Consider the following 15,546-nt stretch of genomic DNA (forward strand, 5'->3'; position numbering starts at 1 on the left):
CTAATTTCTGTATAAAGTAACAGTATACACACAAGTATAAGCAACATTTGGCACCTATATGTAACCTTTTAAGGTTGAGATAATTGTATTATCATTATATGGTCCAAATATTTCAGTAAAGCACTTGAAACACTTGAAATATTCTTGCTTGGGTGGTATCATTCTACTTGAAATGATGGTCAAATGCATTATTTTTAGTAAAATAACACGTCCACAATGCATTGCCCTGGATATAAAATGCCAATATAAATGTGGAATGCTTTTCCTTCCTGCTGTAGCCTAATGTTGCTTAATCGGATCACTGGATGTGAAGTGGCCATGATGGCCCCCTTCAGGACTGTGTTGTCACTGGTTACAACACAGTAACCAGTGGTCAGATTCGGCCGGGCATCTGCACCCCTTCCTATCCAGGCCCACCCAATTTCATCCAGGCCCACCTATAATTCAATTTCTGCATACGCCCCTGGGTCACATTGCTGCTGTCTGGCCAGACGGGCTTCATTAGATAAATATTTATTTATTTAGTCTGGACTTTTTCTGGAGTCTGTGTTTGTTGTTTCCTTTAGCTAGCAGCTAGCGACAAGCGTAACTTTAAAAGCTACTTCAGCCATTTCCTGTTAGCGTCTAGGACAAGAGACAAGCTGGATGTGAACGCGCGAGACGTCACATCCTCTAGCTGTGGCGGGAGATGCTATCCACTTCGAAACTGCGGTTTTCCATGTATCTTCTGAACGGCTGGTCGGAGAGAAACGCCCCTGGTCGCCATTTTTAAGTGACGTCAAGGCGCATTCACTCAGTGCCAATAATAAACACTTTGTGCACATTTATTTCTCGCCAAAACCAACGGAATGGGACTTTAAAGCAGCTACGAGCAAGGTTTTTATTGTTATTAAACAGTCTAATTTTAATATTGATGCCTCACATCTTACCTCTAATAGTAGACGAGACCAACGCAGACTAGTCTCGCTTGAACACCGAGTGAATCGGCCAGTGTTGTCTTGATGATTAGTCTGTCTGCGGCCGGGGCAGATCAGGAAGTGAAATGAAACGGTTTGCGGCAGCCACTTTGGCCATAACCACTAGGGATGGGCATTTTAAGCAATTTAAATAGTCGAGTACTCTCCTTCTATTATGAACGAGTGCTCGAGTACTCGCGCGGGGGGGTCTGTGTGATTACTATGGTAATGACGGAGCAGGGGTAATCGGTGTGTGGGGCTGTTCACACATAACGTTTGCATTTTTGCATGGAGAAAGCGTTACCTGGAGCATGCGAGGAGAGGGACTGACTGACTGACTGATATTAGGTGAGGCGACGCTAAGCTAACGTAAAGCCTACCTGACAGACAGCATCTCCGATGGTACTCCGATGGTTGGATAGATGGCATTTGCGCTTCGGAGCGGACAATGTTGTGAAACAACCCAAGCGAAGGCTCAATTCCAATACATGTCCATTGTCCAGTATCATCCATTTTACTTTATGATCACTGTTACACTAACGTAAATCCACGGATTACAAGGTCCGGTGTTCTGCCAAAAAGTGAAAACTGACCAGTGTGATTAACGTTACAGCTGCAGCTGAACAGTGATCACCATGAAGCGATTGTCTCCCAAAAAGTGATTCTTTCTCCACATTTCTTGTGACTAACGTTATGGGAAACGACAGTGTAGTCAGTAAACTAGTGCAAAGTTTTGAATGAGTTTTATCGGGCGTGCGCTATGAAGAAGCGTGCGTCTCATGCGGGAGTATCTCCAGCCACTATTTTCGGGATGAGCTGGAAAACTTCCGGTTAAAAGTTTCAAAATAATGTTACTTAAACAAAAGTAAATAGCTTATTGATGCACGTTGGAGGAGAAAAGGTATTTCAACGAATGAAGCAGCAAACCTTGTATCAAAATACTCGTTGTGATGTTATATGGCGTGAAACTGAGGCTGTAACGCATTAATCAAAATAAATAAGGTTACGTTACAATAAGCGTTTTATTTTGAAAGCAACAAAGTGGATGACGTACTTGTACATTCTGGCTGACTTGACGCCCGTGCAGTTCATGCTGCCAGATCCACATGACGATGCGTGCGTAGATCTTCTATACCATTTTTAAAGGGGTGCGGAGTGGGGCGAGTACCCGAACAGCGGAAACGTTACTCGACTACTGACGTTATGAACGAGTGCTCGAGTACCCGAGTACTCGCGCCCATCCCTAATAACCACAAAATAACAAAATTACTTCCAATCAAATTGTTAGAATATAACGAGAGATGTTCGCGAGAGAAGCAAGCCCCTGGATGTAGCGAGCATGGCGTTCTCCTTGTTTATGGTATGTTGCTAGGCAGAGCGAAAGGCAGGCAGCGGTCGTAAAACGTTTAATTTCACTTCCTGGTCTATCCGGCCCGCCGGAAGACAGACACAGACTCTATAATCATCAACATTACACGTGCATTTACTTCATTTAATTGCCATTATTGCGAAGGTTATACCCTGAAGTTTCCGTTTATACTGCCTGACTTGACGCTACTTGGAATTTGCGGTTCTGCACGTGAATCTTCACAAACGCTAAAATAGGTTATACACCTTCAATAGCTCCAATATTTTTACAGGAGATGCATGAGGCTTTGATCCACGTCCCACCGTCAAAAAACGCATTTGCCGTCTTTAGACGTCATTGGCACTCTACGTTACTATTTGATTTGATGTCGTTCGACGTCATTGGCGTTAATTGCCATTATTGCGAAGGTTATACCCTGAAGTTTCCGTTTATACTGCCTGACTTGACACTACTTGGAATTTGCGGTTCTGCACGTGAATCTTCACAAACGCTGTGTAAACATTAAATCAAAGGCATGAACGCAACCAGATCCAGATACCCTACCTAGCGATGTCCAATACTGGGAAGCAGGACGACCCTCGCGTCCAAAAATGCTCATTAAATGTGTATGCTGTGCGAAACTATGCAGAAATGAAATAAGATCAAAGCCATGAGCATTTCAATCCAGCAACATGTAGCCTGTTGGCTGACACACACGGAGCAGGTTCGAGCTTCATTTGGAAAAACTGAAACGGCATGATGTTTTTTTTGCTCGCTTATTCACATACTGTACAGTATAATAATAATCTGCCACACTGGCTTTCTGTCTCCCTCCCTCTCCTCATGCACTCACTGAGCTGGCTACTTCACGGAGCTCTTGGGAAGGGGGGCGAATCTGTCCCTGATACAAGGGCTCGATGTTGTCTTACCTCCAGATAGTAGGAGGGTCGCGGGAGCTCGCATAGCTCACCAAAATGTGTTCATACATACATACACCGCCATCCGGATGCCCTCTAGATACTGTAACTCCCGAATTCCAAGGCATGTCTGAAAGCGGCTTATGGTATCGCCGTTCAGTCACCCAAAATACAAATTCTAACAGCGCCAGAAACACTCACATGTACATGTTGTGACTTGTGTACTCACCACGCGATGAAATATAAACAGTGTTGGGCGTGTTACTGTAATTACTTACTTTTTCAATAACAAAGTAATATAAGGCGTTACAATTTCCAAAACAATAATTATATTACAGTTACTAATCCAAGAAAGGCTGCATTACTGCGTTAGATCATTGCCCGCCAGAATGCAGTGTTTTCTATGTAAAAAGAGAAGAAAAGAAAAAGTAATCCTCACGATCTCAGGTAGACCTGTCACGCAAACGCGCACACATACGTCAGAGCGTGGTTGTGCACAACACGGGATGCCGGCTACTTCACAGGCAGGAATTATTTCCTGTGCCTCTCTGTGGTGCATCTGAGTGGGATCAGCCTCTCACTGAACGTGCTCCTGTGTTTGACCAGCATGCCGTGGAGTGGGTGAGAGTCATTGTTCATGATGGAGCGTAGCCTGGTCAGCGTTCTCTTCTCCGACACCGCTGTCAGAGAGCTCAGCTCCAGCCCCACAATGTCCCTGGCCAGTTTGTTGGTTCAGTTTGTTGAGTCTGTTGGCGTCCGCTGCCTTCAGCCTGCTGCCCCAGCACACGATAGCATACATGAAGGCACTGGCAACCACCGACTCATAGAACATCCTCAGCATGGTCCGGCAGACGTTGAAGTACCTCAGCCGTCTCAGGAAGTAGACGGCTTTGCCCCTTCTTGTAGAGTGCTTCAGTGTACTTAGCCCAGTCCAGTTTATTGTCAATGTATACTCCGTGGATTGAAACAGGGGTCATCGGTGCCAGTGTTATGATCAATTAGGGTCCGGGTCCGGTCCGATTCTATCACTATCTATTCTATCATTATGTGTAATACCCGAGTAGACCTGTGAAGACCTCTATAAAGGATTGAACATGTTGAATCTGACCAAACATCTCCAAACAATTCCAAACAACGACAGCCAGCAACGGGGCACCAAACAAACATCTGTGCTTGTCGGAGAAGGTTTGATTGGTGTACCATGGGCTTAAGGGATACTGACCTGAGACTCTCCAGTCTACAGTGTGGACTCTCCAGTCCAGCAGAGAGCAGCTTCACACCTGGATCTTCCAAGTCATTGTTACTCAGGTCCAGCTCTCGCAGACTAGAGGACTGGGAGCTGAGAACTAAGGCCAGAGCTTCACAGCTTCTCTTTGACAGCTTACAGCCACTCAACCTGGGGAAGAATTAGCCATGAACAAGAAATTTGAAAATAGTTTTTTCTGTATATTGCATTTCATATTGAAGACATCAAGTTATGCATGCACCTACAGAGATTTATTGGAGGCTTTGACCAGCGGCAGCAGCCCCAGGAGAGCCTCCACTGCGCGCTGTGTTTTCATACGTTTCTCTCGTGATCAGCACTGATCAACATGTTCAATCCTTTATAGAGGTCTTCACGGGGCTACTCGGATCCTAGGACCTGGGAACCGACCCGAGACCCGTACGGGTCCGGGTCCATATTTATTATGATCAATTGGGGTCCGGGTCGGGTCCGATTCTATCACTATCTATTTTAACCTTATGTGTAATACCCGAGTAGACCTGTGAAGACCTCTATAAAGGATTGAACATGTTGAATCTGACCAAACATCTCCAAACAATTCCAAACAACGACAGCCAGCAACGGGGCACCAAACAAACATCTGTGTTTGTCAGAGAAGGTTTGATTGGTGTACCATGGGCTTAAGGGATACTGACCTGAGACTCTCCAGTCTACAGTGTGGACTCTCCAGTCCAGCAGAGAGCAGCTTCACACCTGGATCTTCCAAGTCGTTGCTACTCAGGTCCAGCTCTCGCAGACTAGAGGACTGGGAGCTGAGAACTGAGGCCAGAGCTTCACAGCTTATCTTTGACAGCTTACAGCCACTCAACCTGGAGAAGAATTAGCAATGAACAAGAAATTTGAAAATAGTTTTTTCTGTATATTGCATTTCATATTGAAGACATCAAGTTATGCATGCACCTACAGAGATTTATTGGAGGCTTTGACCAGCGGCAGCAGCCCCAGGAGAGCCTCCACTGCGCGCGCTGTGTTTTCATACGTTTCTCTCGTGATCAGCACTGATCAACATGTTCAATCCTTTATAGAGGTCTTCATCACTATCTATTTTATCATTATGTGTAATACCCGAGTAGACCTGTGAAGACCTCTATAAAGGATTGAACATGTTGAATCTGACCAAACATCTCCAAACAATTCCAAACAACGACAGCCAGCAACGGGGCACCAAACAAACATCTGTGTTTGTTGGAGAAGGTTTGATTGGTGTACCATGGGCTTAAGGGATACTGACCTGAGACTCTCCAGTCTACAGTGTGGACTCTCCAGTCCAGCAGAGAGCAGCTTCACACCTGGATCTTCCAAGTCGTTGCTACTCAGGTCCAGCTCTCGCAGACTAGAGGACTGGGAGCTGAGAACTGAGGCCAGAGCTTCACAGCTTCTATTTGACAGCTTACAGCCACTCAACCTGGGGAAGAATTAGCCATGAACAAGAAATTTGAAAATAGTTTTTTCTGTATATTGCATTTCATATTGAAGACATCAAGTTATGCATGCACCTACAGAGATTTATTGGAGGCTTTGACCAGCGGCAGCAGCCCCAGGAGAGCCTCCTCTGCGCGCGCTGTGTTTTCATACGTTTCTCTCGTGATCAGCACTGATCAACATGTTCAATCCTTTATAGAGGTCTTCACTCGGATCCTAGGACCTGGGACCCGACCCGAGACCCGTACGGGTCCGGGTCCATATTTATTATGATCAATTAGGGTCCGGGTCGGGTCCGATTCTATCCCTATCTATTCTATCGTTATGTGTAATACCCGAGTAGACCTGTGAAGACCTCTATAAAGGATTGAACATGTTGAATCTGACCAAACATCTCCAAACAATTCCAAACAACGACAGCCAGCAACGGGGCACCAAACAAACATCTGTGTTTGTCGGAGAAGGTTTGATTGGTGTACCATGGGCTTAAGGCAGTGGTTCTCAACTGGTGTAGCTTCAGGAACCACTATTTTTCTTGTCATGAAGTCGCGACCCAAATTTCAGATTTTCTTTTTAAACCACTCAAATTTATTGCACAAAAAATAGTACATTAATTTAATACACAATGCCTTCATGCACTGTTATAAACCTCAAATTAACAAAAAAGTGCAACAGAAGTGTAACTAGGGCTAAAAACCAATTGAAATAAGGCAGACTTGAATTACAGGCCTATATGTTTTTAAATTTAAACAAGTCAAACTGGTCATGCTCGGAAAGTCTTATTTGAACTGTATGAAATATGAAATAATAGGCAGACTTATCTTGAATTACATGCCTATATGTTTTAAACAAGTTAATAATAATAATAATAATAATAATAATAATAATAATAATAATAATAATAATAATAAAACAAGTTAACCTGGTCATGCTAATCCAGTTTCAATAGTCTGAATTTAACTAATATGAAATAAAAAGGCAGACTTTTCTTGAATCACAGGCTTTTTAGTTAAACTGGTCATAACTTTTAATTAAACTGGGGCCATGCTAATCCAGTTTCAATCATCTGAATTGAACTAAAATTAAATATGAAATGAAAAGGCAGACTTCTCTTGAATTACAGGCAGAGCATATGCTTCAGCTTGTTAAACAAGTAAAACTGGTCAGGCTAATCCAGTTACAATAATCTGAATTGAACTCAAATGAAATATGATTTTTTTTTTTTTTTTTTTGGCCAATGTCCGCGACCCAATCAAAACGGCCCCGCGACCCACCTTTGGGTCGCGACCCACCAGTTGAGAAATGCTGGCTTAAGGGATACTGACCTGAGACTCTCCAGTCTACAGTGTGGACTCTCCAGTCCAGCAGAGAGCAGCTTCACACCTGGATCGTCCAAGTCGTTGTTACTCAGTTCCAGCTCTCGCAGACTAGAGGACTGGGAGCTGAGAACTAAGGCCAGAGCTTCACAACTTCTCTTTGACAGCTCACAGCCCCTCAACCTGGGGAAGAATTAGCCATGAACAAGAAATTTTAAAATAGTTTTTTCTGTATATTGCATTTCATATTGAAGACATCAAGTTATGCATGCACCTACAGAGATTTATTGGAGGTTTTGACCAGCGGCAGCAGCCCCAGGAGAGCCTCCTCTGCGCATGCTGTGTTTTCATACGTTTCTCTCGTGATCAGCGCTGATCAACATGGTCAATCCTTTATAGAGGTCTTCACGGGGCTACTCGGATCCTAGGACCTGGGACCCAACCCGAGACCCGTTTGGGTCCATATTTATTATGATCAATTAGGGTCCGGGTCGGGTCGGGTCCGATTCTATCCCTATCTATTCTATCGTTATGTGTAATACCCGAGTAGACCTGTGAAGACCTCTATAAAGGATTGAACATGTTGAATCTGACCAAACATCTCCAAACAATTCCAAACAACGACAGCCAGCAACGGGGCACCAAACAAACATCTGTGTTTGTGTTTGTTGGAGAAGGTTTGATTGGTGTACCATGGGCTTAAGGGATACTGACCTGAGACTCTCCAGTCTACAGTGTGGACTCTCCAGTCCAGCAGAGAGCAGCTCCACACCTGCATTTTCCAAGTCGTTGTTACTCAGGTCCAGCTCTCGCAGACTAGAGGACTGGGAGCTGAGAACTGAGGCCAGAGCTTCACAGCCTCTCTCTGATAGCTTACAGCCACTCAACCTGGGGAAGAATTAGCCATGAACAAGAAATTTGAAAATATTTTTTTCTGTATATTGCATTTCATATTGAAGACATCAAGTTATGCTTGCACCTACAGAGATTTATTGGAGGCTTTGACCAGCGGCAGCAGCCCCAGGAGAGCCTCCTCTGCACGTGCTGTGTGTTTTCATATGTTTCTCTCGTGATCAGCGCTGATCAACATGTTCAATTATAGAGGTCTTCACGGGGCTACTCGGATCCTAGGACCTGGGACCCGACCCAAGACCCGTACGGGTCCGGGTCCATATTTATTATGATCAATTAGGGTCCGGGTCGGGTCCGATTCTATCACTATCTATTCTATCATTATGTGTAATACCCAAGTAGACCTGTGAAGACCTCTATAAAGGATTGAACATGTTGAATCTGACCAAACATCTCCAAACAATTCCAAACAATGACAGCCAGCAACGGGGCACCAAACAAACATCTGTGCTTGTCTGTGTTTGTTGGAGAAGGTTTGATTGGTGTACCATGGGCTTAAGGGATACTGACCTGAGACTCTCCAGTCTACAGTTTGGACTCTCCAGTCCAGCAGAGAGCAGCTTCACACCTGGATCTTCCAAGTCATTGTTACTCAGGTCCAGCTCTCGCAGACTAGAGGACTGGGAGCTGAGAACTGAGGCCAGAGCTTCACAGCTTCTCTTTGACAGCTTACAGCCACTCAACCTGGGGAAGAATTAGCCATGAACAAGAAATTTGAAAATAGTTTTTTCTGTATATTGCATTTCATATTGAAGACATCAAGTTATGCATGCACCTACAGATATTTATTGGAGGCTTTGACGAGCGGCAGCAGCCCCAGGAGAGCCTCCTCTGCATGTGCTGTGTGTTTTCATATGTTTCTCTCGTGATCAGCGCTGATCAACATGTTCAATCCTTTATAGAGGTCTTCACGGGGCTACTCGGATCCTAGGACCTGGGACCCGACCCAAGACCCGTACGGGTCCGGGTCCATATTTATTATGATCAATTAGGGTCCGGGTCCGATTCTATCACTATCTATTCTATCATTATGTGTAATACCCGAGTAGACCTGTGAAGACCTCTATAAAGGATGGAACATGTTGAATCTGACCAAACATCTCCAAACAATTCCAAACAACGACAGCCAGCAACGGGGCACCAAACAAACATCTGTGCTTGTCTGTGTTTGTTGGAGAAGGTTTGATTGGTGTACAATGGGCTTAAGGGATACTGACCTGAGACTCTCCAGTCTACAGTGTGGACTCTCCAGTCCAGCAGAGAGCAGCTTCACACCTGGATCTTCCAAGTCGTTGTTACTCAGGTCCAGCTCTCGCAGACTAGAGGACTGGGAGCTGAGAACTGAGGCCAGAGCTTCACAGCCTCTCTCTGATAGCTTACAGCCACTCAACCTGGGGAAGAATTAGCCATGAACAAGAAATTTGAAAATATTTTTTTCTGTATATTGCATTTAATATTGAAGACATCAAGTTATGCTTGCACCTACAGAGATTTATTGGAGGCTTTGACCAGCGGCAGCAGCCCCAGGAGAGCCTCCTCTGAAGCAGAGTATTTCTTCAGGTCAAACACATCGAGCTCTTTTTCTGATGACAGTAAGATGAAGACCAGAGCTGACCACTGAGCAGGGGAGAGTCTGGCTGTGGAGAGACTTCCTGAACTCAGGTGCTGTTGGATCTCCTCCACTAGAGAACGGTCATTCAGCTCATTCAGACAGTGGAACAGATTGATGCTTTTCTCTGAAGAGGGATTCACCTTGATCTTCTCCTGGATGTACTGGACCGTTTTCTGATTGGTCTCCAAACTACTTCCTCTCTGTGTCAGCAGGCCTCTTAGGAGAGTCTGATTGGTCTCTAGTGAAAGACCCAGGAGGAAGCGGAGGAACAAGTCCAGGTGTCCATTTGGACTCTGTAAGGCCTTGTCCACAGCACTCTGGTAGAGGCATGTTAGTTTAGATTTGTCTCTTGATAGTGTTGACCACCAGGATGTTGATTGACTTTCTGACAGGAGATTGACACCAGTTTTGATGAAGGACAGAAAGACATAAACTGCAGCCAGAAACTCCTGAATGCTCAGATGGACAAAGCAGAACACAGTGTCCTCGTTCAGCCCACGCTCCTCTTTAAAGATCTGTGTGAACACTCCTGAGTACACTGAGGCTGCTCTGATATCAATGTCACACTTTCTCAGGTCGGCTTCATAGAAGATTAGGTTGCCTCTCTCTAGCTCCTCAAAAGCCAGTTTTCCCAGAGAGAGAATCATCTTCCTTCTCTTTTTATTCCAGATTGGATCTGTTTCAGCACTCCCATGATACTTGACATCCGCCTGTTTGGACTGAACCAGCAGGAAGTGGATGTACATCTCAGTCAGGGTCTTGGGCATGTCTCTTCTCTCTCTGGTTTTCAACACAAGCTCCAGAACTGTAGCAGTGATCCAACAAAACACTGGTATGTGGCACATGATGTGGAGGGTTTGTGAAGTCTTGATGTGGGAAATGATTCTGCTGGCCTGCTCCTTATCTATGAATCTCTTCCTGAAGTACTCATCCTTCTGTGAGTCAGTGAAGCCTCTCACCTCTGTTACCATGTCAATGCACTCAGGAGGGATCTGCTTGGCTGCTGCCGGTCGTGTGGTCATCCAGAGGTGAGCAGTGGGAAGCAGTTTCCCCTTGATAAGGTTTGTCAGCAGCACGTCCACCGAGGTTGACTCTGTAACATCAGTCACAATCCTGTTGTTCTGGAAGTCCAGAGGAAGTCGACACTCATCCACACCGTCAAAGATGAACACAACATGGAACTTGTCAAATCTGAAGATTCCTTTGGTCTCAGGAAAGAAGTGATGAAGAAGTTCCACCAAACTGTACTTTTTCCCTTTCAGCAGATTCAGCTCTCGGAAAGTGAATGGAAATGTGAACTGTATATCCTGGTTGGCTTTGTCTTCAGCCCAGTCCAGAGTGAACTTCTGTGTTAAGACTGTTTTCCCAATGCCAGCCACTCCCTTTGTCATCAATGTTCTGGTTGGTTCATCTCTTCCAGGTAAGGGTTTAAAGATGTCTTCACTTTTGATTATTGTTTCCGGTCTCACTGGTTTCCTGGATGCTGCTTCAATCTGTCTCACCTCATGTTCATCATTGACATCTCCACTCCCTCCCTCTGTGAGGTAATGCTCTGTGTAGGTCTGATTCAGAAGTGTTGGGTTTCCTGCTTTAGCAATCCCCTCAAACAGACACTGGAACTTCTCCTTCAGACTGGATTTGTGATTACGTTGGCACACTCCAGCAAGAGTTTCTGAAAGGACAAATTACATCAATCAGTGGATGTTGCTGTAAATATGAGAAGTGTAAATATTAATATGTGAATGCATACTTTTCCTAACCACATGGCATCTATTCTGCTCATCACTGGTGGACAAACAGGTCCTGACTGTGTGTGCTACCCAATGTGAAATGCATCTGTGGTGGCATTTGTTCTTAAATAATACTGTGTTCAGCATTATACACCCACATGAATAAATCAATGATTTTAGCTGATGATTCATGAGGATTGTGAATATTATTTTGCAATCTGGAATTGAATCAATCTTTCTTGAGAAATGTCTATATTTAACTAATCATATATCTCCCATTTTGCCACCACTTCCTCCCTCCATCATGTTAAAGCTGTTAAAGCCTCTTACTGCTCTGCAGATAGTCAGCCAGCTCCTCCTGCTTCATTCTCCTCAGGAAGAGCAGTGTGATGTTTAGAAAAGCCTCCTCCTCCTCCCTCGGACTCTCTAAGCATTCTGGGTAATCTGGACTCAGAACCAGCTGGACTCTCTTCAGCTCCTTCTTCACAAAAGTGACAATGTTCTCCTCAAGCAGCTGCAACAGAATAACATTTGAATTAAACATTCTGAAAAATAATAATAATACTGTAATAACATCAGATACACTGGTCTAAAGAGTGCAGCTTGAAGACCTCATCAACCAACACTCTTTATTTTACCAGGCAAGAAGTTAGTTAAGAACAAATTCTTATCTACAATAATGACCAGGAAGTAGGCAAAATACCTCCTGATGGAACAGGGTTTGGGGAGAAATAGTCTCAACGCCAGACCCATGAGAGTTGTTACGCTGATACACTACGTTACTGCATGCTGCAGATCTCTCTCTGGGTCTGGGACACTCCCCTCAGCCAGCTGGGGACGGAAGTGAACCGTTCACTTGGCCAGTGATTGGCTAGTGGTGGATTCAGTCTCCACCACTCAGTAACGACTTTGCAATCTGCGATCAGACGACACGGGAGTAGTGTCCTCTAGAGAGAGAGTGGCGTCAGCGGAGGACCAAAATGTGAGACTCATTAGCCGATGAACAGCCAGGAATGGGTCTCGCGCTACTTTTGCATGCTAAAATAAAGCTGATAATGTACAATTTGATTCAAGGGGGGAAAACCCTTTCAGAGTACAACACAAACTGTCTATTTTGCTGCAACTCGGCAGTGCTGCTTAATCCAGGACCTTAATTCCTGGAACTCTTTAGAGTAAAAAACTGGTCCATTGGAGTGAATGGAGATGTCGGGACTCTTCTATCTACGTGGCTCTGCATGGGAGGCGCAGCCCATTTTTCGAACCACTCTCTCATTTGTCCTATGACCTGTCACTCATTCAATTTCAACCTGCCTAGACCCGCTGTAGAGAGAATTTAGATGTTGTTATACCCCCTCCTAGCGTAGGGGGCGCTAAGTGCATAAAGCTACTCTTTGTTGTGGGACTTCAGAAGAAGTCTATAAAAGGAAGTGGTTAACAGGAAGAGGGGGTCATTCCCCAGGAGCAGGAGAGAGAGGGGGGTGAACCACAGTGTCTGTGTGAGACTTTGTTTTGTAAATAAACCTTTTGTAATACTTTTACCTTCTAGTTGCATTGGTTTTCTAAACTTAGAGTTATAGTCCTCACCACAGTTTGGTGTCCGAAATCCGGTTTGAGGAGGGATACTGAGAGATTTTAGTGGCTTGCCGAATGTCTTTTTCTTGTGGAAGTGCACACGCAGCAGAATGGACCTCAGCAAAGCAGCAGAATTCAACAGGAGGCGAGTATTGTTTTGATTATGTTTACAGAAGCAAAGTCTATGAAAACTAGTTTGTAAATATATAAAGTATTCCCTAAGATGAGAGAGTTTGTACAGGACTGTAGAGGCCGGAAACTGAGGGCCGGTTTGCACAGAGGGGGAGGAGAAAGGTGTGAAGGCCTTGTGTGAAGGCTCTGTGTGAAAGCCCTGAGTGAACAGGCCTGGTTTCTTAAATCAGAAACATTTGGGAAAACAAGTTAATTTAAAGTCTACGTTGTGTTCAAAAGTCAAATCTCTCAGCTTAATGTGTTTGGGTAAGTTTTGTATTTTGTTAAATGTTGCTGTGTTTTATAGGAAGGTGGCTTGAAAAGTTAGGCAGAGAGAGCGGGGGTGGTATGTTAGCAGGGGCTGTGGGACAAAAGGCAGCGAGAACAAAGGCCTCTAACTGCAGCCTGAGTAGTTAGAGGCTACAATATTTCTGCCACATCGGGGAAGTTCTGTAAAGTTAATGTCTAAAGTTTAATTAACTGTAATTTGATTTTCTTGGGGGCTACTGTAGCTAATGTTAATTTGGGGTTATTTCACACCATGCATATAGGCTACTGTAGCTAAGTATGGCTGGACCATGCTGGCTCTAAACTGAGAAACATGCTTTTCCAATGTATATAAAGCGGTTTATCTGTGCGTAATTGTAGTAATACCGGTAATGTATGTTGGGGTTGTTTAAATGTAGGCAATAATCATCAGTGTTGTGTATGAACAAGATAAAGAAAGAGAGCGTAGATTAAATGCTAAATAGTGTTATTAGAGTTAAAAGCTATGTTTAGCAAGTAGAGAAAACAGTGTTCATGCCACCTTGATTATTGATGTATTCAGAATCTGCAAATGTATTGTATAGGCCTACTAAAATTTAAGAAGTATTTGGGATGTAGATAAGAAAAGTTAAGACGTTTAAATGCAAGATGAGAACTTACGAGTTAAGATTATTTTGATGAAAACTTTGGGAGTTAGGATGATCAATACATTGATACAGCCTGTATTGAAGCCCGGAAAATTAAAAAAAGAAGTCGTGATTTACCGACCGCCGGCAGTGGAAGAGCGCGCTATATAAATAACATAGAGGTGGGATGAAATGGCCCCAGCCTCTAGTGGACGGGCCATAGGGAATATGGGCCAAGAAGGACCGGAGTGTCCTAAAAGTGGAAAATGCACGGCCTGATAAGATATTCATATTCGATCCAAATTGAATCAGATGGAGGCAGACAGACTATTGAATGTACATAATTCAAACAAAAGTTCTGAATCATTTTTGAGAAATGGTCAGTCTTCGGTACATGGAAGTCTGATAGCCTATGTGCACATTAAGAAAAGTTAGCTTCAGAAGATAGCAGTGGCTATGCTAACAAAAAAGCCTCCCCGGGAGAGGGAGAGAGACTCAGGTAAGGCCAAAGGGGAGGAGTTATGGAGAGAAGGCTTGGAGAGTGGTCAAAGAGACTAGAGGGCACAGGATTGTCTAAAATATGTATCATATCCATGTTTTGAGTCCTTATATGGAGGTTCCAATTTATGTCCATTTTAGACAATAGTAGATAACCAGAGTGACGCAGAACGAGAACAAAGCCTGTGAATATGATTTTAAGAATCTATCACGGCCTGGTGTATTATGGTTGATGTGCAAAGAAGCTTGAATCTCCTAAATCTTTCAGGGACTGGCTCTGAGCAAGGGAACTTTGCACATGGGTGCAAGTTTAAACCCCATTGGAGGGGTAAGCCTCATTTGGAGAGGCAAATTTAAACCTCATTGGTGAGGCATAAATAGTTTGGGGAGCTATATAAATGAGAAGCAGAATAGGAAAATAAATTGATTAGACATACCTTAACTAAATGGGGGCAAAAAGTGTGTTGGGCGCTCGAGGCAATTTGAATGAAGAAGGAGAGAGAGCTGGAAGCTACATGTAATTGTATAACAGAGGGACCACTTTTAACTGCCATTATATTTAGTTGTTGATATGGTACAATGGGTTGCAGATTTTGGATGCATTAGATTGTCTGTGTCCCGCGGGGTGTTTGTGTATAAGATGAAATGTGTTAATTGTATGTATGAATGTGTAACATGTTAGGTGTGACAGCAGCGGTAACATAAATGCATTTACGAAGTAAAGCATTAAAGTGTGCAGGGTTAGAACTTATATAATTAGGTAATACGTTTGATCAATGTAAGGAATAGATAAAAAAAGTGGGAAATCTATGCTGTGTTTAACATATTTTGTGTGTGTTTCAGAGACGGAACCCTGGGCTGGAGGAGGAAGAGAGAATGCAGTCGTTGCAGGAAAAATGTACATTATGAAAGCG

General features: G+C 43.9%; 1 protein-coding gene across 1 annotated transcript in view; it reads right to left on the bottom strand.

The window, feature by feature from the left end:
* LOC310794836 (NLR family CARD domain-containing protein 3-like) overlaps positions 1-15,546 on the bottom strand; it is a gene marked incomplete at both ends in the record, with an annotated part of 42,494 nt that overhangs the window by 15,134 nt on the left and 11,814 nt on the right. The window contains 5 exons of the mRNA XM_083656889.1: positions 4,444-4,617; positions 5,142-5,263; positions 5,752-5,911; positions 9,374-9,547; positions 9,643-11,440. Of these exons, the coding sequence (XP_083513015.1) occupies positions 4,444-4,617; positions 5,142-5,263; positions 5,752-5,911; positions 9,374-9,547; positions 9,643-11,440 (2,428 nt within the window). The remainder of the gene's footprint in view (positions 1-4,443; positions 4,618-5,141; positions 5,264-5,751; positions 5,912-9,373; positions 9,548-9,642; positions 11,441-15,546) is intronic.

Source organism: Poromitra crassiceps (genome assembly GCF_964638095.1).
Source record: "Poromitra crassiceps genome assembly, chromosome: 20".
NCBI lineage: Eukaryota > Metazoa > Chordata > Actinopteri > Beryciformes > Melamphaidae > Poromitra > Poromitra crassiceps.